This window comes from Telopea speciosissima, chromosome 1, assembly GCF_018873765.1.
Source record: "Telopea speciosissima isolate NSW1024214 ecotype Mountain lineage chromosome 1, Tspe_v1, whole genome shotgun sequence".
Lineage (NCBI taxonomy): Eukaryota > Viridiplantae > Streptophyta > Magnoliopsida > Proteales > Proteaceae > Telopea > Telopea speciosissima.
In genome coordinates, this window is record NC_057916.1 from 17,387,605 (window position 1) to 17,413,909 (window position 26,305).

The 26,305-nt window shown below is 40.5% G+C and overlaps 2 protein-coding genes across 3 annotated transcripts in view; one reads left to right on the plus strand and one right to left on the minus strand.

Moving 5' to 3' along the window:
- Positions 1 to 465: 465 nt before the first annotated feature.
- Positions 466 to 5,025, minus strand: LOC122650093 (protein LEAD-SENSITIVE 1-like). The gene is made up of 3 exons (XM_043843431.1): positions 4,977 to 5,025; positions 4,777 to 4,850; positions 466 to 1,336 (listed from the first exon to the last, which is right to left on the minus strand). The coding sequence occupies exons 1-3, from the start codon at positions 4,994 to 4,996 to the stop codon at positions 651 to 653; spliced, it is 780 nt and encodes a 259-aa protein (XP_043699366.1). The 5' UTR covers positions 4,997 to 5,025; the 3' UTR covers positions 466 to 650.
- Positions 5,026 to 8,894: 3,869 nt separating this feature from the next.
- Positions 8,895 to 26,305, plus strand: part of LOC122649954 (digalactosyldiacylglycerol synthase 1, chloroplastic-like) — a 34,624-nt gene continuing 17,213 nt past the window's right edge. Inside the window, exons 1-3 of one of the 2 annotated variants that reach the window (XM_043843255.1) lie at positions 8,895 to 9,565; positions 15,278 to 15,310; positions 26,144 to 26,231. In XM_043843255.1, the coding sequence (XP_043699190.1) occupies positions 8,924 to 9,565; positions 15,278 to 15,310; positions 26,144 to 26,231 (763 nt within the window). In that variant the 5' untranslated portion in view covers positions 8,895 to 8,923. Of the gene's footprint in view, positions 9,566 to 14,323; positions 14,348 to 15,277; positions 15,311 to 26,143; positions 26,232 to 26,305 lie in introns of those variants that run through there. The other variant, XM_043843328.1, reaches the window with a different exon arrangement.

Here is a 26,305-nt window from a genome sequence, read left to right on the forward strand (position 1 = left end):
TCCATTGCGTCTGGAAGGATCCAAAACCCTTAACCCCGGGAGGGTCGATTTTTATTCCACCGCATGGCACAACAATTAAATTCAGAAGTATGAAAAGCATTATTTTTTTTGGTAAGCATTATGGAATACATAAATCTACAAAAACCAAACAAACAGATTTTCGTTTCTGTTCATAGAAAGATTTACCTTTGCTTTTTTCCTTTTTTAATAAGCCTCGGTCAATGGTCAAACGTTGACTGGGTTACGGGTCAACCCAACAGATCAACAAAATAGAGTGATGGCCAGGCAAATGGATCAAATCGATCCAACCGGTTTAACCCGGTTTACAGAACAAACAATCTGGCTTGATTTGGCTATACCTAATTTTTCCACATTTTACAGTGTACTAGAACCACAGCTGTCTGGGGAATACTAAAATCAGAATGAGAGAGAGAGGCTTAAGTATTAGATCCACAGAGAAAGCAAAGAAAGAAAAGCAGAAAGGCTGGACAAGACCCACCAAGCAACTCCAACCCCCAAAAGTTCTGAATTTAATTAGAAGGTACACAAACACAATCACCCCAGCATGTTGGAACCGCAGTTTCCAACAATTTATAAATCAAAGATCAGTCATAGAACAAGCCTTACATTACATTGTTTATGAAAACCAATCACCGATTGGCTGCAAGTGCAGGTGTTGCACCAACCGCCTCAACCACCTGGAGTCTACCTGCTGCCAATCTTGCTGTCAGATCTTCCACTGCTACCTTCACGACGTCCCTCCTCATGCCAATATCTGCAGCATACCGGCTAGCACAATAGACCCCAATTGCTGCTGCTGTCATCCCATACACATTGGTTGTAACAAGGCGCAAGGGTGTTGACAGGACAGCAGCAAGGGGCCCCCCAATGATCGATATTGCCTGACCACTCCGGCCAAGTGTTCCTTGTTCGACAACAAGGAAACTGGTCTTACAGTAAATGGCAAAATCTTCACAGTTGTTCTTGAAAACATTGTAACACCCAAAGCCATTGTTAAGCAAGTAGGTTGCTCGGTGGACGACAATATCATTTGGGTCAGAGACAGCAAGGGTGCATGTTCCACCCCGTGCTTTTGCAAGAAAGAGAGCAGGAGTGACACCGTATTCAAAACGGTATAGGACTCCACCAGCAAGAAAACAATCCAGACATGAAGAGACGACTCCATGATGTTCTTCTAGTGGTGCGCAGGTGGAGCAGGGTTGAGATCTGGCTGGTCCGGAGCTTAATAGGAGAACATCCAGCACAGTTCCAGTCCCCACTTCCTGACCCTGTCCTCTGGTGAAATGGATTACCTTATCATCTCCAACATAGATGCCTGCATCCAAAAGGATAAATAAAGGATATTGTCAGAGTAACACAGAACACCAGAGGAATATGACTTATCTATCACACTACAGTATAATCTGATCATGAGGATCACAAATAGCAGTGAATACGATAGCATGCAATGAGTCAAACACAAAGAGGTAAAAAATACACTGTCTCGTTGCTGATTTCGTGAATAAAGGTGTCTAGTAAAAACTTATGCTACAGCTCAGCCAATCTAATTGTAAATCATCTCATGAAAGGTCAGAGGAATCACAAGAGTCTGAAGCAAAAGGAATCACAGTAGATTGACCCAAATTTCATTGTATTCATTTTTATTTTTTAATCTGAAATGTGAACTCCTACATTCTTAAAACCTTGGACCATTCACCATAATGGGGGTCAGTCCTGTATGAGTAGATTGCTGCATTCATTAGGATAATCTAACTTCGAACATCATTTATGCTAAATGTAGCTGAAAAAGGGAGCTAGAATCATGAGATTGAGCAGCAAGGCACATTGAATAGAAGATTTGTGCGATAATACATGTATGAAAATGTACTTGTTACAGTATCTTAAACATGAATTTCACACCAGAAAGTTTGAAATGGTCAACCTGAACAAAGAAAAGACATCATTAAACATAAAACTCTTTTTTCCCAAAAAAAAATATTAAATTAGGCTAAGTGTCTGGTTTAGCAATCAACCACATTAGTCAAACTTAACACAAAACTGCTACCCTTTCTAGTTCAATCAGTTTTTTCAGAGCTGCCCCATGCTACCTGACCTGCTGGAGGCCAGGTACTGGTTCACATGTCCATTCAGCAGATTCAGTTTTAAAACTTCTGCTTCAACTGCCTATTAACAGAAAAATGAATTCTGAACATTTTGCATTGGTACTCCAAAAGCAAACAAAAATTACAAAGTTTTTAAACTGAAAGCAATTAACATATAAGTGTGGGCATTAAATCACAATTCCCTAGTTGCAAAAGAATGCAGGAAACAAGAGGAGATACTGATGCTGGAAACACCATGATTTGGCAACTATATTCTGAAATATGCAGACTTCGAAAACCTTCAGGTAACAGACAAAAAAATTGGGCAATGTTAAAGAAGAAAGAGAAAGAAATAGGAGACTTGCTCACATTGAACAAAGCTGGGGTTTGACCATCAGACAACTTGGAGAAAGGAAAGGAAAGAGGAAGAAAGGGGAAGAAGAAGAAAAGTAAAAGAGAGGAGGGGGCTGTGTGTGTGACATTGTAAGAGACTTTGAGAGCTTCTACAAGCTTGTGAAAGAAGAAGAGGATGTCCCCACTGCCAGGGTATCTCCTGTGAAGCTTCATTGGCCACTTAGAGCTTCTCCGAATACCAGAAATTAGAGACAGTGCATGGTTGTCAGTAATTCTATCTCTTGGCCTGTTTCATTTGTTCTTGGTGTGTCCATTGTATATGCTAGATAGGTTTAATCATAGTTATCAAGGTGGCAAGGCGACCATGGTGTTGGGGAGGGTCTAAAAGCAAGGCGGCAAGGCGCTCTTGGATGCCTAGGCAACGCCTTGACAACTATGGGTTTAATTACTGCTATAGACCTATGCTAGATGGGGTATCATTGTAGGGCAACAATTTTATAAGCCAGCTCTGAACTCAGGTAGTCAGTGGGTGCTGGGTATCTTTTGAGGTACCCTTGCTCCTTGCCATTGCATGATTTGAAGCAGGCAAGGTGTCCTGAGTCACAGCTGTGATAAAACATCACTGGGGTAGCTTGCCCTTGCCTCCGAGTATCAAGGGTTGAAGCAAGTGTAGGACCTAGACTTAAAGCTAAAGACCAGTAGTGAGTAAATCTGAGCCCAGTTGAGGGCATTACTCCGTACATGTAGGCAACCTACCGAAGCACATATATCTTATGCCTGTGTGGATATGATTATTTTATGTTGTATATTGGAGTGCTTGCCTGCAGGATGGGAGTGCACACTGGGTAGACCTTGCCACAAAAATTGTATGCCTGCCTGTGATTGAGAGGAACGGTTTGTCACACGATTGTGTGTATTGTGATAGCTTGTGTAGATAGACTAGTCCACTTGGGATTGCCCCAGCCAGTCTGTGAGTGCTAGTTGTGGATAATGCAAGTATCAACTCTTGGCAGCTTCATGTATATCAGCTCTGAGCAGCAGTGTGTATGTTGGGGTAATGGTGTGCCAGTAGTTAGTGCCATCTGTGTAGGAGCAGTCAATAAATAATTGGGAGTGCCTACAGTGAGTGCAGATAGTCCCAGTTAGTTGGGGAACACCAAGGTCTATTGAGAAGAGTGTTGGGCATATTTGGAAAGATTTTTATTGACCCTAATTCACCCGTCCCCTCTATCTTGGTGTCAACCTGGGAATAACAAAGTGAAACACTACAACACAAAGAACAGCAGCTAGCCTTTAATCAGACGAAGTTTCCCCTGAGAAACAGAGTAATTGACACCAGAAAGCAAACCCTTTAGACAGAAGATATTCTGCTGTATGAAAGTCTAAATTATTTTGTTTGCTGCTGTCTGATCTAAAAGCCACTCTAGCAGCCACTGTCCATTGAATTGATATCTAATGTCATTCAATTCTTCAAGAAATAGACTGAAGTTAGAGTCCTTGTAAACCAATCATCACTGTTCTTTGGTTTTACTAATAAACGGTAGTCCACACTGAAATCTCCAAGCCAAGAGAATAAGTCAGAGTCCCAGGGCGCAACCATTACAGTCCAGAATAAACTCTGGAATTTGGTCTCCTGAATCATGCCTAAATGTGCCTTTTGGCTATACCTAAGGTCTTTGAATGATTGCTTTTTTTCCATCTGAACCCAATCCTCTTAGACTACAGATTAGAATTAACTTCAATTCCGAGAACTATAATTTATTGTGAGAATGAATTTCCAAGGAGATGGTTTCCAGAGTTCCCAATTTCCCAATCATAACCCAAAAAGTAAAGAAGTTCAAATACGATACTATAAAAACAGATAAAAAGAAAGTTTCACACAGAAAATGCTAAACATTATAAAGTCGATGATGTGATATTTCAGCTTTCCTGAATAAATACGTAAGAGATCATAGTAGAAGTTTCAGAAGTTCCTGATAGTAGTTTACCAAAAAAGCCAGAAGTTAACCAAGGTTTAGCCGATCAGTAGCTATTGCTACTGAATATTTGATACACAACGTCATCCTAGGTATAGTTCAGAACCAGATAAATAGATTAAATTAACAAGTGGGTAAATCAAAACCAATATGGAAATCAATATTCTGATAAATTCTTGTCTTTTGTTATATCAAAATGATTCCCACTTGATAAACGCTAGAAATAAACCCTTTTTTTTTCTTAACCGCGGGAGGGGGAGTTTAACATCAAAACGCATAGAACTTCCCATGGCATGATGTCTGAATAAGAAACAAATGGAAAGAAATTCAAAGAGAGAGAGAACCGTGATGGGCGTAAACATAAGCATTCCTCCATGAGTAGATGTGATCCCCTGGTTTAAGGCTGCCTCTGTCGATCCTGTCCCGCGGTTGATTAATAGAGAATTAGAGAGGGAAAAAGTTAATCCATGAAACCATCCTAACTTATTAAAATTAATTGAAAAATCTCCATCTTAGAAATGAGAAAAACAAAATAGTGGATCACCTGTTAGAGAGCAGTCCCATCTCTCTCTCTCTCTCTATTATGTCCAGCGAGGGAAGAAAGGAAGCAGTTTTCGGTGCGTAATAGAAAAAAGGGTTAACGGAACTTAACCGCCTTAAACGGTCGCTCTCCACAACTCAGGCGTGCTTGCGGATTCCTTTCTTCGACAAGAAGAATTCCTATTCCTTAAATTAGCGGCTCTTTTTTGTTTGTTACTCATTACTCAAATACTTGAGGCTTGCTTTAACCGGTAAATCAAATTTATTATTCAGTCAAAGGCTCTACGTTTTATCCAGAAATCCCAGATTTTGCCTCTTTCTGCAACGTGGCTCAACCTCATCTGGAAGAGTGATGATGTGGCAATTTTAACAATTAGATGTGTATAGCATGATGTGGATTAGCCACACATCGAAATTTCGTATACTCCCATGTGTATATGTCCATATACCGTTACTACTATATATAACTGTTAATCTTGTGGCGGTTACAAAGAGCGTGTTGACTGAAAAGCAGCATTGGTCGTGTGATTGCCGGCTCCCATTTGATTTTTGTTTTGGGTCGGTTTTGTACTGTTCACTATAAGGTTCGGGCAATTTGATTGGGTCAGCCTAAGAACAGGCCTTAAGGAATACAGTATGCACAAACTGAAGTCCACACCTGATCCTCAAGTATGAGATGATTGGGTCCAGCTTCGTTGGAGTTCTATATTTTTTTTAAATAAAAACAAAGGGAAAATTTTCAAGTACTTGAAGCTTTTAACTCTTTACTAAAAAAAGGGCATATCCAGTGCATGAGCCTTCCGCCACTATGGGGTCTGAAGAGGGTCATAATGTACATAGCCTTTACTATTCATGTGAAATGTGATATCAGAAGCGTTTCTTTGCATGGTGGTGGTTGCTAGTATAGTAGAGTATTGACCTAAGTCCAGGGAGAAGTCATTTGTTCAACTCTCTCCACCCCATCGAAGAACTTAAAACCATATTTGATAAAAGCAAACATAGGAATTAATTATGAGTGGTCGTGTACTCCTTACACTAGTGTGGGACCAATAGGAATGCACACAAAGACTCTACCTAGGTCTCTAGAGTCTGCACATATAGGCTAGTCAATAGGAGCACACACCCAAGCATTACCTTGGGCTGAGTTTTCGGCCTTTCCGTAGGGGCAGTGCAAAGTTCTGTATCTAGCTACTATCCAAAATGGGATCCGACTCCTCTACTTCCAAATCTCGTACTTCCATCCTACTTTCGTCATCTCTTGTTGCGCCACTTGGCCTGACAACCATCCAACGATTGTTATTTAAAAAATTCAAATTATTTTGAAAACTATATGAGAACTATTTGAACCACCTTAAACCCCAAATCAATCCCACCCGACCGGTTCAAAACAAACCAACCGAACCTATTTCACTCATCTGCTTAGGTTTACAAAATGCCCAAATCTGAACCTCTCCAGCGATGCCTTCTTCTTCTGCCAGTGATACCTGTCCATCGCTCCCTTCTTTTCTCTTTCGAACTCCATCTTCTTCCTTCCTAACCGAAAATTGTTCCAATATACAGGTAGCCATGGCTCTTAATTGCTATGTCTTTAGGTCATTGTCTGCCATGAAATTTGGGTTTGAGATTGAATTTCTTGCCATGGTTTCATATCGCTTCATCGTTCCAGGAAATGAATCTTTGTTTTCTGCAAATCTCCAATTTTCGGGTTTTTTGAATGATCTGAACTGCAAAGCATCAAGCATAAATCGGAGGCAGATACAACCTATTATAAAATTGAGACTACATAACCTTCTTTTTCGTTCACCACACCTACTATTTATGTGATCTCTGTATGAAAATGGCTCTCTAAAGAACATGATTGAAACCCTAAAAATGTAGAAAAGTTGCGCAAGAAGATTGTCAAACACTACCAGAAGGTTCACGTTTCTTTAATGTTTTAACTTTCTTCTAAATTTTGTTTCGTGCATCCATAGTCAGAAGTTCAAATCCACATCTTTCCTTGTATTTTTTGGCTATAAGATTTGATCCACCGTCTCCATTTGGTTTGATATCTGGAGAAGTTGTTGGTCCTGAGACGGAATTTCTATGCATTTTGGTGTCAATTAAATGCATTGGGAAGCGTTGATAATGCTTAGCTTGTGGTTTATGGAAGACATTGACTAATTTCAGCTAGACTTATTTCGATATTTCTCCACTTTAAACAGTTCTCAAAGAACAATTAGATCCCCAAAGAGAGTAACAATTGAAGAAACAATCCATACCCAACAACTATACTACGACCTTCTCTGTACCGCTGCAATTTCTTCCTGTACGAGAAACCAAAGAAAACATTTTTTTTAGATTTGCAAATAGAGGAAGAAACAAGCAAGAAAACCTTAACTTTCAACCTTGTTCTGACCAGAGATTAACAATCCCAGGGAAGCTAATTGTTCTTGATTTTACTTTTAGGAAGGAAGAAGATGGAGTTCAAAAGAGAAAAGAAGGGAGTGATGGAGAGGTATCGTCGGCAGAGAAGAAGGAAGCGATGGAGAGGTTCAGATTTGGGAATTTTTGTAAACCTAGGCAGTTGAGTGAAATGGGTTCGATTTGGTTTGTTTTGAACTAGTCGGGTGGGGTTGATTTGGGGTTTAAGGTGGTTCAAATATATCTCATATAGTTTTCCAAATAATTTGAATTTTTTAAATAACAATCGTTGGATGATTGTCAGGTTAAGTGGTGCAACGAGAGGTGATAGAACTAAGGTAAAAGTACGAGTTTTGGAAGCAGAGGAGTCGGATCCATCCAAAATAATGGGATGAGAAATGTTTGCAGAATATTACTAGACTCAAAGCTTCAGTTGATTTGTAAAGTTATTTGGGAACTTTGTTTTTATTTTAAGTACAACCAACAGTAAGGCACATCTTATACTTAAGCACACCCTGCACTTCTTTTTAAAGGGCTAAAGTGAATTATCAGTGCTATCTTTACTTATTTATTTAAAATTTAGGGGGGGGGGGGGGAGAGGGGGGGTTAAAGGGTTAGAGATTATTCTTTCTATTTTATATAGCTACTTCAGGTAATTTTTATTCACTGGTTCTGTTTTGTGTCTTATTCACTACTCTGAGGCAGCCTTGAGCTCCTAGGCTAAAATGCCAGTTGATTAATTTATAACTAACTCCTGATAGCCCAACTAATCTTCCCAAGAAAACCGGATATACTCAGTATTAAGCTAGCATTAGAAACTAGCAGAAACATCCAAAAGTACCCTTCCCCCCCCCCCCCACCCAAAGAATTACCCAAACAACCTGAAGCACTTCACAGTGGTGCGATGGACCCCATGAACCGTGATTCATATGAAGAGAGATTGTAAGAACATTATCCGAGCCATAAAACCCCTCTGCAGCTCCATTTCCGTGATGGACATCAATGTCAACAGTTACAATTCTTCTGCGACCAGAATCTAAGGCCAATTGAACAGCGAGACCAGCATTTTTAAGGATGCAATAACCATCAGCTTCAGTAGGCTGAGCATGGTGACCAGGCGGCGAACTAACGCATACGCAATCTTCTGATGTACGTCTATATTCTAGAAGAGTTGACGGCCTAGAATATTCCCAAAGAACTTCAGCCAGATTGCATAAAACACCCTATCCAATAAAATCCTACCACGATCTCGCACGCCCACTTGATCAATCATCACACGTCAGCATATGTCCCACGTCATCACTCGCAGTCTTTTGCTATACCTGAATCGATTTACGTGGGCTGACACGTGGATTTGGTGGCTCCGAAAAACTCTCCGTAGATATCTATCCCCTGTCGTAGTGTCTGAGAGTATCGCAATGGTTAGTCCTCAGTCCTCACGTTTCTTGTTTCGTTCCTGTCGCGCTCTCAGCTCTGCATTCATCTTCTTTCTCTCCTCGAAGGCTAGAACGAGGAGCACAGAAACCCTAAAATTTATAGTCAGGCTCGATGAATATCGGCACGGAAGCCCGACCCTCGACCTCTGCAGCAACTGCGGAGAAGGCTTTCTCGTTCATATCAAAAGGTTGGAGGGAGGTGAGAGACTCAGCTGATGCGGATTTCCAGTTGATGAGTGCCAGGGCCAAGTCTTTCAAGAACCTCGCCACTTCCTTCGACAGAGAGCTCGAGAACTTCTTCAATTCGGCTTCTCCCTTCTCTGTTCCTTCCAGGGGATCAACTTCGCCGACTGAGATTGATTTCGTCAAGAGACTACAGCCGAAGCTATCTGAATTCCGCCGAGTTTACTCGTCCCCAGATTTCAGCCGGAAGGTTTTAGACAAATGGAAACCTAGACCTAAGATTCGAATCGATCTCTCGGCGATTAGGAGCGCTATTGTATCTGAGGTCGAGGAGAATGAGGGTGGTATTATTGATTTTCACGATAGGGATAGGTTTTGGGGTGGAAGGAAGGTTCAATTGAAGGAATTTCGGTGGGAATGGAGAGGAGAGAGCGAGGAAAGCCAGAAAGAATGGGAGCCTATTCGGGCGTTGAAGACGAGACTGAGGGAATTTGAGCGTAAGAGTTCTTCCTCAGAGATACTCAGCAATATAAAGAACAACAAGTTTGTTGAGAAAGTAAAATCGAGCCTGGTACGTTTTGATTTTAGAATTTAAAAAATTCACCCTCTTTTCTCTTAGAATATGATTGAATGAAGTACTGGCTCTGTCGCACCAGATACTTATGCATGGCAGTTGTGACTTCTGTTGTGGCTTCTTCCCTGCATATGGATGTTTTGGATATCAAAATTCTCCTTTGTTGTGTAAGTTGGGATTCACCATGTACTTAGGTGTATCAACCGATTGAGTTGCATTACCTGACAAAAATATTTATTTTCTTTTATTGAAAGTGTTGAGGTGGTCAGTTATGTACTGATTTCAAGTGATGATGTTGTTGAGCAGGAATAAGTAGCTACAGAACTCTTAGGCTGTGGGTTTCGTGCTTACTCAAGAGAAAATGGAGGGAGAGAGGACGAACTTACAGCCATAGTATACTCTCCATGCATATTGTTGACTTTTGTGAACACTTATGAGATTCACAAAACAAACCACACCTATTCCCCCAAAAAATGAAAAAAAAGAAAATCTCATGACCTTTGAGTGTAGTCTGGCACGGTTATTTCAGTTCAAAGCTTTTCTAGTAACAAGTTGTCTTTGGATTCTTGAGCAAAAGTACAGTGATCAGAATAAACTAGAGGTCACAAGTCTTGCTTCAAAGTATGGCAAGACATTAGGAATATTTAAAACTTAGAAAATTAGTGAGTGAGGAGCAGAGGAAACAACAATTGGACTTAAATTAAGTAATTGATGATCTTTAGCACATGTTAGGCACTACGGACGGTGATGAATACAAACTTCTTCGGACAAAGGAGAAAAAAAATTTAAACAAAGATTATGTTAGATATGTAAGTCAAAGTTTTGGTGACTAATGGGTAGATTTAAGAAAGATGGAGAGTTATTAGTCGGCAATTGTTAATGAAAACCGTGAAGGGATTGGCAATTTAGGAGGACTTAATACTATTGAAGTTTAGAAACTCGTATGCATGTCTTTGCCTTGAGCCGTTTGATTTGTTACACGCAAACAGAATGTGTGTTTGGTCTCTGGGATCCAAGTCAATCCAACTTCTGCTCAGACCTGTTTGCTTGGTCAGTGGATTGTCTGTTGCAGATGAATGAACTGCTAATGCATCCCTTTGAGGCCTTGAAAAATGGGTGAATTCCTTTTCTTAGGAACACCCAGTAATTTTGGAAACTTGAGAGAGAGGAAAGGCGCTGAGATGGTTGGATTGTTATGGCAGTTAGGCTGTTTTTATGTTAAAAAAAAAATGATGTGCAATAATATGTTCATAGGGAAACTTGAACTCTTAACAGTTGAGACTTGAAAGTTTCTCTGAGAGCACTTAACCCTTGTCTTTACATAGAGACCTAGACACATGCATGTGCTAAAAGATTAGTATATTTTATAGCCTCACAAGATACCTGTTGACACATATCGACCTTAGTGATTGAACCTAGGACCTTGCTGTTTTTATCTATTTATTTATTTTTATCGGTAAGAAATTAATTAGTAACTTGAAACATAGTAGAGATGTACGACGAGAGCAAGCTCCAAAAGAAAGGGAAAAGTAAAGCAGAAAAAAGTTGAGAGAAGAAGAAACCTGTACTAAAACTGCCAGAAAAACCAGTAACATTAGTGGTTGAGACAGTAGCACTAATTTTCGTGGGATCAAACTTTTCAAGCGATACAGTGAATTTTGAGAGAGTAATTACTGATTAAGAGAAAAACTACGACATAAAAGTAGTATATTGGAAAAGTAAGTTTGCTTTATGCTTGAGAGATTGTAAATTCCTCTATTAGCAAGTATATTAGAGCATTTGTGTACTTTCATTGCAAGGGGCATCATTGTATTCAATCAATTGCCAAGTTTTGACAACATTCTTCTTCCCCCCTCTCTCTCAATAAGTGATATGAATCATTACAAAAAGTTTAAGAAAGGGTGAACAAAGTGCTTCCAAAGTTGGGATATCATCAAGGTTGACCTCATCAAATACCTCAAGAGCTTCTTCTTTAACCCTAGCTAGATCAAAAGGATTAACCAAACCTTCCTCTGTCTTATCCCCTAAAAAGAAGGTGCATCCTCTATGTCGGACTTCTGACCCATCTCCTTATGCAATCTTCTGTACAAGTTCATTGACAATATTCTTGCCAGTCGTCTTTAGTTAATAGTTGTCTCCTTGGTTCAGTGCCAATCAATTGACTTTTATTTCTGGTAGGAGCATCTTTGACGATATTCTCCTTTGCACTGAGATTGTCCGAGGCTTTGATAGAAAATCCCACTCCCAAGCTGTTCTGATGAAAATTGACATCCACAAAGCCTCTGACTCCCTCCGTTTGGATTTCATTTCCAAAGTCTTACTCAAGACATCTTTCCCTTCAGTCTTTGTCCATTGGATTCATTCTTGTATCTCCTCCCCCAACTTCTTAGTCTTGGTCAATGGTAGCCCTGCTGGTTTCTTCTCTTCCTCTGTGAATATCTGTCAAGGCTGTCCCCTCTCTCTAGTCATCTTCTCCCTTGCCCTTGAGGTCCTTTCCCATAGTATCCAATCCTACACGGGTCAGCTCCTCATTTCCCCTATCCCCATATGCAAGGCCCTTAAGCTTACTCACCTTACCTCTGCGGATGATCTTCTCTAAGGCTAACCCTACCTCCATCTTGACCATCATGTCCTTGTTGCACCATTTTTGAGAGTCTGCTTGACCTCCACATTAATCTCCTCAAATACCACCTCTTCCTTGCAGGGGTCTCTGAAGCAGATAAGGCTACTTTCCTTAGGATGACAGGGTTTTCTCTTGACCTCCTCCTGGTCAAATACTTGGGGCTCCTCTTGATTCTTGCCAAGTTAACTGGCCACCAATGTGCTCCCATGCTTGACCTGATCCGGAAAGTCTACAACTTTGGAAAGATAAACTCCTCTCTTGTATAGGGTGGCTTGAGCTCATCAGATTTGTATTGCAATCCTATTATATTTAGTGGTGTGTTATCTTTGGGCTGCCTTAGTCTACAATTAAGGCTTTGGAATCCTTTAATGTGTAAATTCCTTTGGAAAGGGGCTTGACCTGATCCGGAAAGTCTACAACTGTGGAAAGATAAACTCCTCTCTTATACAGGGTGGCTTGAGCTCATCAGATCTGTATTACAATCCTATTATATTTAGTGGTGTGTTATCTTTGGGCTGCCTTAGTCTACAATTAAGGCTTTGGAATCCTTTAATGTGTGAATTCCTTTGGAAAGGGGCTGAAAGTTCTAGATTTCTCCATCCTATCAGTGGAGCTTCCATTTGTCTTCCTAAAGAGGAAGGAGGTCTTTGTTTGATAAGGATTAAAGAGGCTAATACCGCGGACATCCTAAAATTGATATGGAAAATTGTGACCTAGTAAGATAGTATTTGGGTCAACTAGATCTCCTTGGGTCCCGTCCGGAATGATTTGCTTTGGACAGTCTCCTCTTCCTCTGATGCTTCATGGGTTTGGCGTAAGATCCTCCTCCTCAGACCTACTGCCCTTGGGGTCATCTCCTCTAAGACTGGTGATGGAGCCTCTACCTCTCTTTGGCTAGATAATTGGCACCCAGCCACCTATGGGAGTGCTTTATACTGTTGTGGGGGCCAAGACGATCTATTCCTCTGGTATTGGTAAGCATTCCTCTATGGCTTCCATAGTTGTCACGGCGGTTAGGCGACCCAAGGCATTGGAGAAGGTAAAAAATCAAGGTGACACCAAGTAGGCGACCAAGGCGTCCAAGGCGCCCAAGTCGACCAAAGCGCCTTGATGCCTAAGTGTCGCCTAGGCGACGCCTTGACAACTATCTGGCTTCTATCATTTCCCATGGTGCCTGGGCTGCTCCTCAGCCCTACCCCCCTGCTTTATCAGATATATGGGCTGCTTCACCCCTTGCTTGTTGGGACATCCTCTTTAGCTGATTCAGTTACTTGGCTCTATTCCCCTAATGGTCTCTTTACTTCCTTCTCAGCCTGGGACTATGTCAGAGTTCGCGCCCTTCTTGTCCCTTGGTGCAATATTGTATGGTTTAAGGGCCATATCCCCCGCCATATTTCACAGTTTGGAGAGCTCTCACTCACTGTCTCCCCACCCAGTCCTTTCTCATTCACTGGCTGATTCCGGTGCCTCCCTCTTGTGTCTTATGCTGGAACAGTCAAGAGGACTCTGACCACCTTTTCTTCTTGTGCCCCTTTACCTCCACGGTCTAGAAGAAAGTCCTGAGTAGCGCTGGCCTCACAATAGAAGAATCCTCCCCTTTTCTAGGGAGTGGCTTTGGGTTGACATGACTTATTCTGGGAACTCCATTTGTGATACAGCCGGTAAACTAGCATTTGTCGCCACAATCTCTCATATTTGGATGGAGTGGAATCTTCAAAGATGGACCTCTAACTTCCGTTCCTTTGAAAAGATTTGGAAAGCCATGTACTTTGATGTTAGCTCTAAACTCCAGCTAGTCCCTGCCCTTAATGTATTCGATTCCCCAAGGAACAAGCATTGTTGTATCATGGGCTTTGTCTTTGTTGCAGCCTCCTATCCCTCCCTCTTGATGGCTAGGAGCTGTTTTGTTCTTGTTTGTTCCTCTTGTATATTCTTTCTCTTCCCTCTTGGGCTCTTGGTAATGAATTATTTATTCACCCAAAAAAAAAGTGCTTCCAAAGTGTGTGTGGGTGTTGGAGGGGGGGAGCATAGACTACAATAACTACATAGCTAATATACATAATTCAATTGCAGGGTAACTCGAAAATTGTGTCCTTTGAACTCTTTTAAGTTGTGCAGAAATCATTCAGTTCTCTCTGAAGTACACTATGGCAGAGGTCTCGATCTTATCTTAATAGGTTCTTCTTTTTCTTTCCTTTTTAATGCTCAATAAAGGTGGCAAAAACTGCGATCTTCTGCATTGTTCAGCCTTTTCTCTGGAAAATATAGAGATTCAATGAATTTCTTTTACCATATGGAGAATTGCAATCAACCAACACCCATCTTATTGCTTTCCAAGAATTCCATAGAATGACTCCCTTTGAGACTTTGATTCTCGTATATTGAAGTTTTGTTTCTGTTTTATGGTGCTCATCAGGATCCTTTTGTTCCTGCATGTTGGGGCGGGGGTCTGAACTGAAGGGTGTCATATTTTAGATGGACAGGATGTAAGCGAATTTGTGATAGGGTTCATTGGGACAATTGAGGAAAATGCTGGAGTAATTTAACCCTTGCATGTCTGGTGGCTGGTGGAGTTACTGGAATCTGCTTCTTATAGTGTTGCAATCAATGTTTAACAGCATCAACCTTGATAACATTGTTATATCATTTGATTGTTGTGGCTTTCTGGAGAAGCTTTTGAGGACTGATGCATAATTTAGAAACTTTATTACTGCTGATTAATCTGTTGGTTCTATGTTACATGCTTTTTGTGACATAAATTTTCTCAAAATTAATGTATACTGTATACTTTTCCTTTCCTCAAAAACAGTGCTAAAATCTAGCTGCCATATTTGTTTGTTTCTTATTCTTCTTTTCTTTTTTTACTTGATGTAATATTCTACTAATTGGCAATCAGTTGTGCAAGAGTAACTGTTTTGTTATGTACGAGGAAGTGTTGTTGATTTGACATAGCTCTCTTTTTAAACTTTTATTTGTTGTAGATGTTCTTCAATTGTTAGTAACATATTTGTTCATTTGATATGCATCTAATTTTTCCTAAGAGAAGGAGAAATACATTTTATTGTTTATTTTGTTGTTTGTTGCAGAAAGCAATTTGCAAGGAGCCTCAAGAGTCAAAGGTTGAGCCTCAACTTCAGTTGTATCTTTTTTCGTACTTCTCAACTATTACTATCGTTAATATTTATCTTGTATTTCTAATTTTAGTACTTCTCTAATGACATTGCATGTATTTTCTAGCAATTTATTCTGTAAATAAATTCCAGCACCATTGCCACCAGTTCCACCATAAGATAAAAGACAGTTTTAAATGCAGATAATGGAGCTCATGGGCTCTTTATATTAGAGGCGATGCCTTTTATAATAGGAAAATGGAAGGAATATGGTTGGTTCTATGTGATTGGTCTTATATGTAGACATATCCTCTCCCTAGGCAGTTGGATAGCCACATAGCTGACCATATGGTTTATATATATCTGTGCTGTGTATTATGCACTGCAGGTCATTTTTATTCTTATACTTAAGGGGGCAAACTAACTTATATATAGGTTGAATCTCATCTAATTTTTTTTTTTTTGTATTTCTCATTTAGGGCTTTCGTATGACCATGTTGCATTTATTATACATGACTTTTGGATGCAAACTAAACCAGCAAGTCCTAATATCAATCAGCCGGCAGGCGTTTTGGTTCCAACTAGTCTTAATAGGTATTAAATTATATTTTTATTATATTTTTCCTGAAGAAGTTTAGTCTTGAATTGGTAGGGGGTGTTAGCAAGGATTCAAGTATCGGTATTGGTCCTACTGGAAGGGTAATTTTAAGAGATGTATTGTATTGGAGAGACGCAAGAAACACTAAAGATACGTATGGGAATGGTCAAGAAATGCAAAGGATACATGCAAAGCATAAAACACTATAAATACGAAATAGTAAAATATACCTTCTCATGTAAAGAAAGGTGAACAAAGTATGACGAGACAATCATATTCAATTGATTATGCATAAAGGATGAGGTTCCTTACATGTATGAATAGCCTAATACCATAGAGCTGCAGGCTGGTTCAAATTCAGAGTTGGAAGTGGTCTCAGGTAAAGGTGCACCAAGATGATGTTGCACAGATTGAACATACAAACAATACAGAAAAATAGAAAATACAAAAAGAAAATCAGAAAATGAAGCAATGTATCCGTAATGTATTTCATAACATACACGTTGTTTGAATTTCAAACAACATTGGACCCATTTGCTTCAATGTATCCATAAGTTTTTAAACTTTTTCATAATTTTTTATTTCCCAAAAGTAGGCAAAAAATAAAAATATAGAAACCTACTGCAGTGGTATGTGGTCTTGGATATCCTCTCTGTGACCCATATTTTAAAAAAATCTGTGCCGTATAGCCTTCATTATCACTAATGTTTCACATGAATAAAAAAAAAAAATTCCCATTTAGATCTATTTTCCATTTTTAGAGAATTATCCACAAATCAATCACCTGATTCATGCAAATAAACAAGTTTGATGCAATGAATTATGTTGTTTTTCCTTAATCTATTGATTCATAGCCAAAAAAAAAAAAAAAAAAAACCGAATTAAAATGCAAGATTTGTGAAAAAAAAGAGTTAGGTTTTTGAAACTACCTCACTTGCACATGTTAAACGATTCAATCCAAGATTTTTAGAGGTTTTGATTGAAACAAAAGGCAATTTGGTGGGTTAGAATTTAATGCAGAATCGATCTCAAACCAGGGAAGAACCAGTGGGAGATCAATTGAAACAGGATCAATGAAATAGGGAAAGCAGAACTAAATAACAGATTTTTTCCCCCGTTCTCTTTTACATATGAAAGAAGAAAATAGAAGGACAGGATAGATTGGTTCGAGTCTCTCACTCTCACCTAGGCATCTCACTTGGAGGTCTCTCACCTCACATAGGACTCTCTCCTACACTGCCTCACACAAAATTGATTAGAGATTAAATGCAGTAACAATTTACAAAATGAACATTAAAACAGAAACTGATTTTACCTGGATTTGAACTACGACAATGAAGAACAGGGGATGGATGTATCACTGGACAGAGGGAATGAAATAAAAGAAGGATATGTAGGTATGTTACCTACTGTAGAGAAGGTATCCCACCTATCTCCACAAGGGCCTCTCACCCAAGCTCTCTCTCACAGCTACTGCATCTCACAGAAAAACCAGCATAAGCTTTCTTTTTTTTTTTTTGTGAACTCAAATCGTTGGGCTAGAGACTGTCCCTCCCCACCTCCTCTATTAATAATAATGCATGGTTACAGAAATAGCAACTCCCCTTTTGGCTGCTGGAGAAGGGTACAAAATAGAAACTGAAATCCAATTAAGATCTAGTAACTGAAATCTAATTAATATCATGTATTAACTAAAATAGAAACTAAAGCTACTAAAATTTGATTGAAAAGATCTTCCCACGCAAATCAACAGCTATATCCTGAATTATCTCCTCCATGCAAGCTGGCCATTGGACCTACTTAGGCTGTCATTTCTCTCCAAGTTTATCTCCACGCAACTGACCATGGGGCCCACTAAAAACTGAAGAAAATCTCTCCCTAAATCCTGCTGTTCTATGGACATCTTGGGCAGAACCAAGGGCTTAATTACAAACCAAAAATGGACCCATATATGGGCCTGTCCAGCAATTGAACCGGTGACTATGTGATGCATAAGAATTGTTTCTTATGTAGGAATGGAATCACCAACTCAAACCAAAGCAAAAGAATTTGGATTGGATAGGTTTCAGGAGTCTCAGTTTTTTTTTTTCCTCTACCGCGGCTCTGTTTTTCGGCATGTTTTAAGATAAGAATCGATGAGAATCAATCAGTATCGGGCCGTATAAAGCTGTATCGGTACCCTAAAGATAAGATACGATTCAATCGATACCTACAGATACTTACCGATACTTAAAACCCCGGGTGTTAGTGTCAAAAGGTTTCTGAACTTTGTCTTCATCTCAAGGCCATACTCCCTTGGCGTGTGGCGAACATGTGTGGGTCAATATGGTAGATGAGCCCACATCCAAGTCATTGGTGGTGTTCAACCCCATACTAGTAGGGGAAGTGTCTAAAACGTGCAAGTCTATTGGTAGAAGATTATGGGAATGTAAGGCTAATCTACAAGTAAACTAAATCCAATTAGGACCTGTGACAATCCCCAATGCTGCAATCTAGGAAATTGAACCAAAGTACAGAACTTCTATAACTCACCAATAAGAACTTAGAATGGCTCAAATTCTGGTCGAAGTGTACCTTTATAGGACTGATGTATGCTCCAAATCTGGGCCAAAACTGATGGCCAGATGACGTGATCTGAGTAGGTCTCGAAAATAGAAAGTAACCTTCAAAATAGAAACTTAATTGCAGGCTAAACCAGCCAGCAGCAGCGCTGCATAGCAGGATCGAGTGAAGGCCTATGCAAGGTTGGGTTGTGCTCCAAATATCTCTCAAATCTGGTGAAAGGTTGCAGAGATCTGAACCTCCAAAGTTGTAGCAACAGCAGGCTTCAAGCAGCAGCACAGAATTAGTAACTGTTCTGCCTACAAGTATGCTGGACCTTCTCAGCCAGTAGATGATCTCCAGCAGTTAGACTTGTGGAAGAGCTTCAAACAGAACGTTGAACTCCACAACAGGCCACGATTTTTGTGTTGCAGACCAGGGAATGAAATTAGAAAGTTAAAGAAAGAAGGAAGATCGATGGGAGAAGGGAAGGAGGATAAGTGGCTCTCTCAGCCTCTCATCCTCTCTCAGGATAATAAATTGCTAAACAGCAAGCTTTCATTCATCAATAAATCGTGGGGAGGCTCTAAGGAGCTCTTTACATTATATAGGCAGTTATGCTTGCCTTACAAGTAAGACAAGATTGGAAAGTTACAAGAAAGGAAACAAAACTGAAAATAGAAACTAAACTGACCTAAGGTTGCTTGATAGACAACCACAAAATATCTAAGAGAATAATTCTAAAAATAGGCAATTCTTCTAGAAATTCCCCAGCTGACTTCCTTAATTGTTTGTTGACTCATGCTCAAAGATTCCAATTGGCCAGCTTCTGTGAGCCTGTGACTAGAAGAAAAAGCCAAAATTGCCCCCACGATTTTGGGTTTGAGAGACCCAAAGAACTCCCAGCCCATGTGGACTGGTCCAGCATAAAGCTGGTTGGCCCTATGGCCTTATGGCCCTGTGGGCTGGTCCATTGATTGGTGTAATGGACTAGACCTGAGGTTCTTACGGCTGGTGTATTGCTTACCATAGAACCTATCTACATCAATAACACTAGAGTCCATTGTGAAATTGCATTCCTGTGGTTTTGTGAAAGTTCACACTCACTTTTAACCACTTCCCATGCATGTTGCAAGATAAAGTTTGACTACTGAGATGGTGTAGGTCCTTGATCACATGGACCTGGACAAGGGTGATGTAGATCAAAGCATGAAGAAGAAAAGGAGGACCAGCTGTATTCAGCCAGCTCATCGAGTCAGCCCAACCAGCAGGCCTTGATCCGGTTCTGTGGGCCAGATTGGGGCCATTAAAAGAATCTTTAATGTCTTGTGGGGGGGGGGGGGCTCTTTAAAGGAGATTTGATTTGCTTTTAAATTTTGTTTCTATTTTGAGATTTTATTTAGTTCCTATTGTTATTCATTAGGCTAGCAATTTAGTAGTCATTACTAGGAGTTACTATTTCAGTTTCTATTTTGTTAGATTTTATTAGAAATTCTCCCATGGTCATAGGGAGTTACTATTTTCTTGTAATGGCATTACTTTTTAATAATTGAAGACAAGGCCACCATAGTGGCCACGATTTGAGATTTGAAAAAGAGAAAGCTTTGCTTTGTGGCTGTGTGATTCAGCTTTGGGGAGAGACCAATGGTGGGAGACTGACCAAGGCCATAGGTGAGAGGCCTTGATCATATTCCCTCTATCTTCTTACTCTTCCTCTTCCCTACTTCAAGTTCTTTGTTTCTATTTTCATTGTCCTGTGATAACCATGATCTGAGAAGAATCGAGGCTCTGGTGTTCCAGTAGTGTTACTGCTGAGTGCTATTTGATTCACTGAAGACTGGGGCTATTGGGTTCCATTAGAAGCCGGTCCTTGGAAGTGCATCATCTACCCTGCGGCTCCTCTTTTCTGGTGTTTTCTTTAGCAATACTTCAAGCCCCAGAAATCCCAGTTCCAACAACCAACTTCAGTCCATCTTTTGTCAGTATAATACCCTCCTTGGACCCTTCCTTTGATATTAATTGCTATTTTTGAGTCTTAACTTTTAATTTTGAAAATCCCTCATATCTCATGATCTGACCATCAGATCTAGCTGTAATTTGGGAGTGTTGTTCCATACTAATGCCCCTACTCTCGACTGAGAGGATCTTCCAACTGAGTTCTCCACTTGCTATTTTGATGTTCAACATATTTTCTGAGATCCAAGGCTGTTCAGTTCTGTCGCCTATAGGGATATCCTGCAGTTGTGTCCTGTGGTTGATTGTTATTGGAAGTATATTCATTAGGCGTGGGGGTTAGTCTAAGTATCAAAGTCCTTATTGTTTGCTTGTTGACTAGTCTTTTCTTACTTTCTGTTTCTTGTTTACATGATGTAATATACTGATGCAATGTAGAGTGATCATACTGTGGGATTGGTTCTTAGTTGTCTAGCTGTGAACTGTTCCTACATTAAAGGAGCTTGGCAGCCTTGTAATGAGGACAAAATTCAAAACCATTCTTACATTAAGTTTTCCTCTTTTATTTAGTTTTTAAGTTATAGGAGTCATAGGGAGGTGAAAGTTGTAGGTTCTTAGTTTTTTGCCTTTTCTCATTGACCATAATTGTCGGTGTCAAAACTTACCAATTTGACTTGGTTTGATCTCATTAAAAGGATTTTTTTTATAGTCGTGCCGAAAAATACTAAGGGTATTATTTTGGTGAGCATTCATTCTTTTTTTTTTTCTCGTCAATTATTCTAGTTCACTTTAATTACGAGTTGCTTTAGTATTTCTTGGTAATCAAGCTTTATCTAGGCTTACTAATAAGTTCTTGTGTATACATAGGGAGGAAATGAAATGGTGTAATACAAATTTGAAGTGTATGAATAATGTTTAATATAGAAGCAGTTATTTCTTAGCTAGATGTGCAAATTTTAAATGTTTAATCATAGATGGTTGATTTAATCTGAAGCCTATCACAAGATCTGAGAAATCCAAATCTGAATTCAGGTAACTGGCCTAGTTGCTTTGGTTTTTGTTTTTTGTCTTGGCTTCTTTCTATCCAAGGCCAATCACCCTCACCAATTTTATCAAATCCTGGAGTTCCGCAGAGGTATCTGTAGCCAGTACAAATAGTTGGCTTTTTTGGCCCATCCTACGTCATGATCACCCTATTCTCTTTTGGAGATTCTCCTCCCGCGTCTTCATCTACATTATTTTTCGACCGAAAGACCGAGAGCTAATTATTGAGACTTTGGGTTATCAGGACACATACTTCGTGAAATGGTTCATGCATGTTTGTTGCCGGGGGCCCTTCTTTGGTTGTAGATTAGCTAGCGCTCAGGAGTTTCTTCTTTGCTGGGTGTAGCGAAGAAATAGAATCGGAGTGCTATTTACATGTACATGTACAAGAATTTACATGTTATAAGCTTGTATATCCTTTGTAAACTCCTGAAGATCCAGTTGTGTAGGCATTTCCTAAGAGTCTACTAGGCTGACTTTACTCTTGTAGTCTTCGAACTAAATCCTCCTAAGAAACAAAAAATGTGGCTATAAGTTGTAACATAAGTAAGTGATAGCTATTACTTTTATGAAATCTGCAGCTTTACCTTGTTGAAATTAATTTATTGGTATATAATAAAAAGCAAACAATTTATTGGCTGTCTGTTTATGCAGTTTGTATTTGCAGCTTCGTTTACAAGGAACCTTCCGGTCAATGTTGTATATTGTTATTGCTTTAAATAGGTTCTATTTTTAGGTAAAGGGGAAAAGCTGTGTGGGATTCTGGTATTCTGCAGTTACTTTGTGGCTATTTTACCTCCCTTCTACAGAACTAATCTACCTAGATGTCTGTGAGACTTCATTGTGGCAAACACCACATATAGTATCTAGATTTATTGTATTTTCTCATATTTTCATTTTTTTGGTGGGGGGGGGGGGATTGGGTGGGTGGATGATGGGCACAGTGTGCTTGAGATGGAAGATTTATTGTATTTTTCTCATTTTTTCCTTCTTTTTTTTTTTTGGGGGGGGGGATTGGTGGGTGGATGGTGGGCACAATGTGCTTAAGATGGAATGGTGATCTTTCTGAGGTTCCGAAATGTTAGTTTTTGACCAGAATAAGGACTGATGATCGTATTTGGATTAGAATTAGTATTGAGGAAAGAAAAGGACATTTGTTTTGGACTATGCATTAATGACACTTATATGGGTGTCATTGTCGGCCCACTGGAACTTGCGAAAACTACTCGCTTGCTTAAATTGGAATTTAAGTATCAGTTTTGGTTTCTGTAATGCATACTGGTTGCCAGATGTCGCAAAATTTTGTAAAAGGAAGGTTCCTTCCGAATTCCTACGTAGATTTTACAATATTCTTTTGCATGAGTTGTCATCTCCGGTCCACTTTAAAAAGCCATGGCTCTCATTGATTTTTAACAATTCATGCAAAAGAATATTGTAAAAGCCATGGCTCTCATTGATTTTTAACAATTCCCCTTACAACCAGAAATTTTCTCACTAATATTGAAGTCAATGGATAATCAAGGAAGTCTGGCGAGACTAAAAGGGTGAGGGTTATTATGGCAGATCCTCCCGCTGCAAGGGAGGATCGCCCGCCGGATCCGCCACAGCTCGCTCCTTTGGGAGGGGGATCTCACTCCTTTGCCTCTATTGTGACCGCAGGAAAAGCAGCGGAGGTACCTAGCATCGCTGTGAAAAAGCCATCATGCCATCTGGGCTCGCCGGTGATCTTCTTTACGGTGGAGGAAATCGAGAAGTCTGTTGAACCGTTTCAGTGGGCGCTGGTTGCGAAGTGCGCCTTTGGAAGACCAGCAATCTTTGATGTAAAACGAGCTTTACAGGCATCCTTCCACCTCTCTGCTGATGTTCTGATCTCTTCGCTGGACTCGCGACATCTTCTCTTGCGTTTCTTGGATCATACAGATTTCATTCGTGTTTGGCTGAAAGAGCAATGGGCTGTTAGAGGGTTTCCTTTCCGCTTCTTTAAATGGACGAGATTCTTCAAACCTGGATTGGAATCCTCGGTGGTGCCAGTTTGGGTGTCGTTCCCTAATTTGCCTGTTAATTTGTTTTAAGGAAACTATTTTAAATCAGTTGCAGGGGTGGTTGGGAAGGTGCTAAGAGTGGATGGGGCTACCTCGAGGTGCACTCGTACAGTGTCAGCTAGGGCCTGTGTCGAGGTGGACCTTCGGTGCGATCTGCCGGAGAAAATTTGGATAGGCTGTGGATCATCGGGCTTCTTTCAGAGAATTGTTTATGAGCGATTGCCCCCTTTCTGCCTGGAATGTTCTAAGTTGGGGCATGCTAAGGAGGTGTGTCGCAAAGGTAAGGAGGGGTTGCAAAGAAAATTTAAGGAGGGCACAAGTGGCGGTGAGAAAGGAGGTATTGAAGGCTGTGGAAGGGGGGAACGAGGCGGGCTTCAAAGGGAAGGCAGTTGTGGTGATGGAAACAGAGGAGAGAAGGGACCTGGGGAGGGGGGTGCAACGAAGGTTGACTATGGGGGAATCGTCGACAGATGCTCCCGCTCAGGCACTGCCGTTTCGGGGATTGACGCATGGCTTGGACCCATTGGTGGTGGGGCAGACGTCTCAAGGAGATAACGGGAACAGTCACAAGGACGAGCTGGAAAGGGGTATCTTGGAGGTGGGTGAACCCCCGTCGGTTTGTGCGCATGTGGTGGGGGGGTGTAGCAAGTGGTATTGCTCCCCAAGTTGCTGCCAAGGGTGGCATTCCACTGCCTTCAATGGTGGTTTTGTGTGGAGGAGATGGTTATCCGGCAACCGGCCAGGGTGGCAAGGGGATGACACGAATTTCACAAGTTCAAGATTCAAATTTAAATTTTGAAACCATGGGAGAGAATAGAGGGAAGTCGGTTATTGTCGATAACGATTTTGCATTGTTGGCGGACGCGGACTTGGAGGAGGATTCGTTGGAGTCCAATAGTGAAGATATTGGTGCTAATTTGGTAGGTAAAGATTTATCTATTAAAGATATTAATCATCTTGATCCCAGTGTGGACTCTCATATAGTTGTAGATAAGGATGATGAGGTGGAGATTGAGTTGGGAAAGGACTCTTTATTTTCAAAAAAGGAATTTAAAAGTTATGAGGAGGTGGAGGATGAGGTGGGAAAGGAGTCTTTATGTTCAAATAAGGAGCGCTCATCTCTCGTAGGTGGGTCGGATGGAGTGGACTTGGGCCTAAATATGGGTATGGGCTCTGCTTGTGTATCTGGGGCAGATGTGGGTGGGTCGGAGTATGACCAATTTGATCAGGAGATGCAAGGTGGGTGGACTCAGGTGTTGGGTCGAACAAGTCGTAATGGCCGTAAGAATGCCCCTCGAGGTGGTCGAATGAATAGCCGTATGGCAACTCCAGTTATTGGTAGAACTTGTCGTCAAAAGAAGGCAAAGCTTGGTGTTAAAGCGGTGGACATGGCAGTAGAAAAGGAGATTTAATCTCCCTTTTCACCAGAGGAGGAGGCTCTTTTGGCTCGTGTGGCTTTTGATGGGCCTGGTGTATATACTGGGATCCCCTGAAGATCAACTAGGACAAGGACCCCCTCGGTACGCCTCGCAGAGCCTCCGTAGGCTTGTTTTATTATTTTTCTCGGGTTAGCCCTCGCTAATATGGCTAAAGACTGAGTCCCCCTTTTAAGTTGTAGCTTTCTTTGCCAGTACTCTGTCATAGGCTTGTTTGGCCCCCTTTTATATATTCAATAAAATTTAAAAAAAAAAAGAAAAGCCATGGCTCCCCCCTGGCCCCTTTTTGACATTGTGTGACCTTCTATATAAATAGTCTGAGGCGTTAGCCTGGGCTGGTTTGGGTTGGGCAGGGTACACCCGAGCCTTTCCAGAGAACTTGATCCAAATCCTTTCAACTTTAAATTTTATAACCAGTCCATCCATCCTATACTCATGGTTCAAAATCTCGCGATATATCGCCGATATTTCGGATATCTCGACACTGCCGAGACGAGATGACCATACGAAATGAAAAAAGTCCAAATTTCGGTATATTTCGTGAAATTTCGTGAAACTTCGGTATATTACTTAAACAATGTGTATTTATACATCAGGGTCCGATCATATGCTGTCAATCAAGGGTGCAAACCCAAAACACCACTTTGACCTTTTTTTTTTTGCAATATGAAAGTTTAAATGTGTTTATTTAGCTTAAATAAGGGTGTATATGAAGTATCATGCCATAATATGGCCAAAAACCCACCGAGATGGACTGCCGAAATATGGCAGAAAAAATACCATAATTTCGGCGAAATTTCGGATAGTTCGGAAATCTCGACCTGCCCGAAATGGCGAGACGAGACAAGATCTTGAACTATGCCCATACCTACATGTTCTTGGATCACAGATTTTATCTGAAAAATGACTTTCTTTCTGAATTATAACAATCTTCGTCCACCACCTGTAAAAGAAGACCTCTTACGGAGCCTTGAAGTCATTCTGGTAAGGATCGGTATATCAGGTTTGGGACCAGTCCATTTGTCTGATGGGCCTAAACATCAGGCAATTCCTAACTGTGGGCATGTATAGTGATATAGCCTTGGCCTGATTTGGCTCAAGCTGAACTTGGTTAAAGTGCTTCTCTATTATTAGATTGAATGGACCGAGAGTTGAATTTTTTTTTTTGGCATAGTGTTAATTCATTTACTTGTATTAAACAAGCTTATTCTTTTGATATGTGATGTAGGAAGTGCCACCGTTAGATGTGCCTGAACTTTTGGCATATTTGGTTAAGCAGTCAGGGCCCTTTCTTGATCAGCTTGGCTTTCAAAAAGGTTAGAATCTCCTTCCGGGCTTTATTAGAACAGTGTATGCCAATGTCCTTATGATTAGTTTGATATGCAATTTC

What these genes read in the sequence shown, in the direction of transcription:
- LOC122650093 (XM_043843431.1), bottom strand. Translation starts at nt 4,996, where the DNA reads ATGGGACTGCTCTCTAACAG. An exon ending in ATGGGACTGCTCTCTAACAG is followed by an intron (nt 4,851 to 4,976) that starts GTGATCCACTAT and finishes ACCGCGGGACAG; the next exon opens with GATCGACAGAGGCAGCCTTA. An exon ending in TTATGTTTACGCCCATCACG is followed by an intron (nt 1,337 to 4,776) that starts GTTCTCTCTCTC and finishes TTTTGGATGCAG; the next exon opens with GCATCTATGTTGGAGATGAT.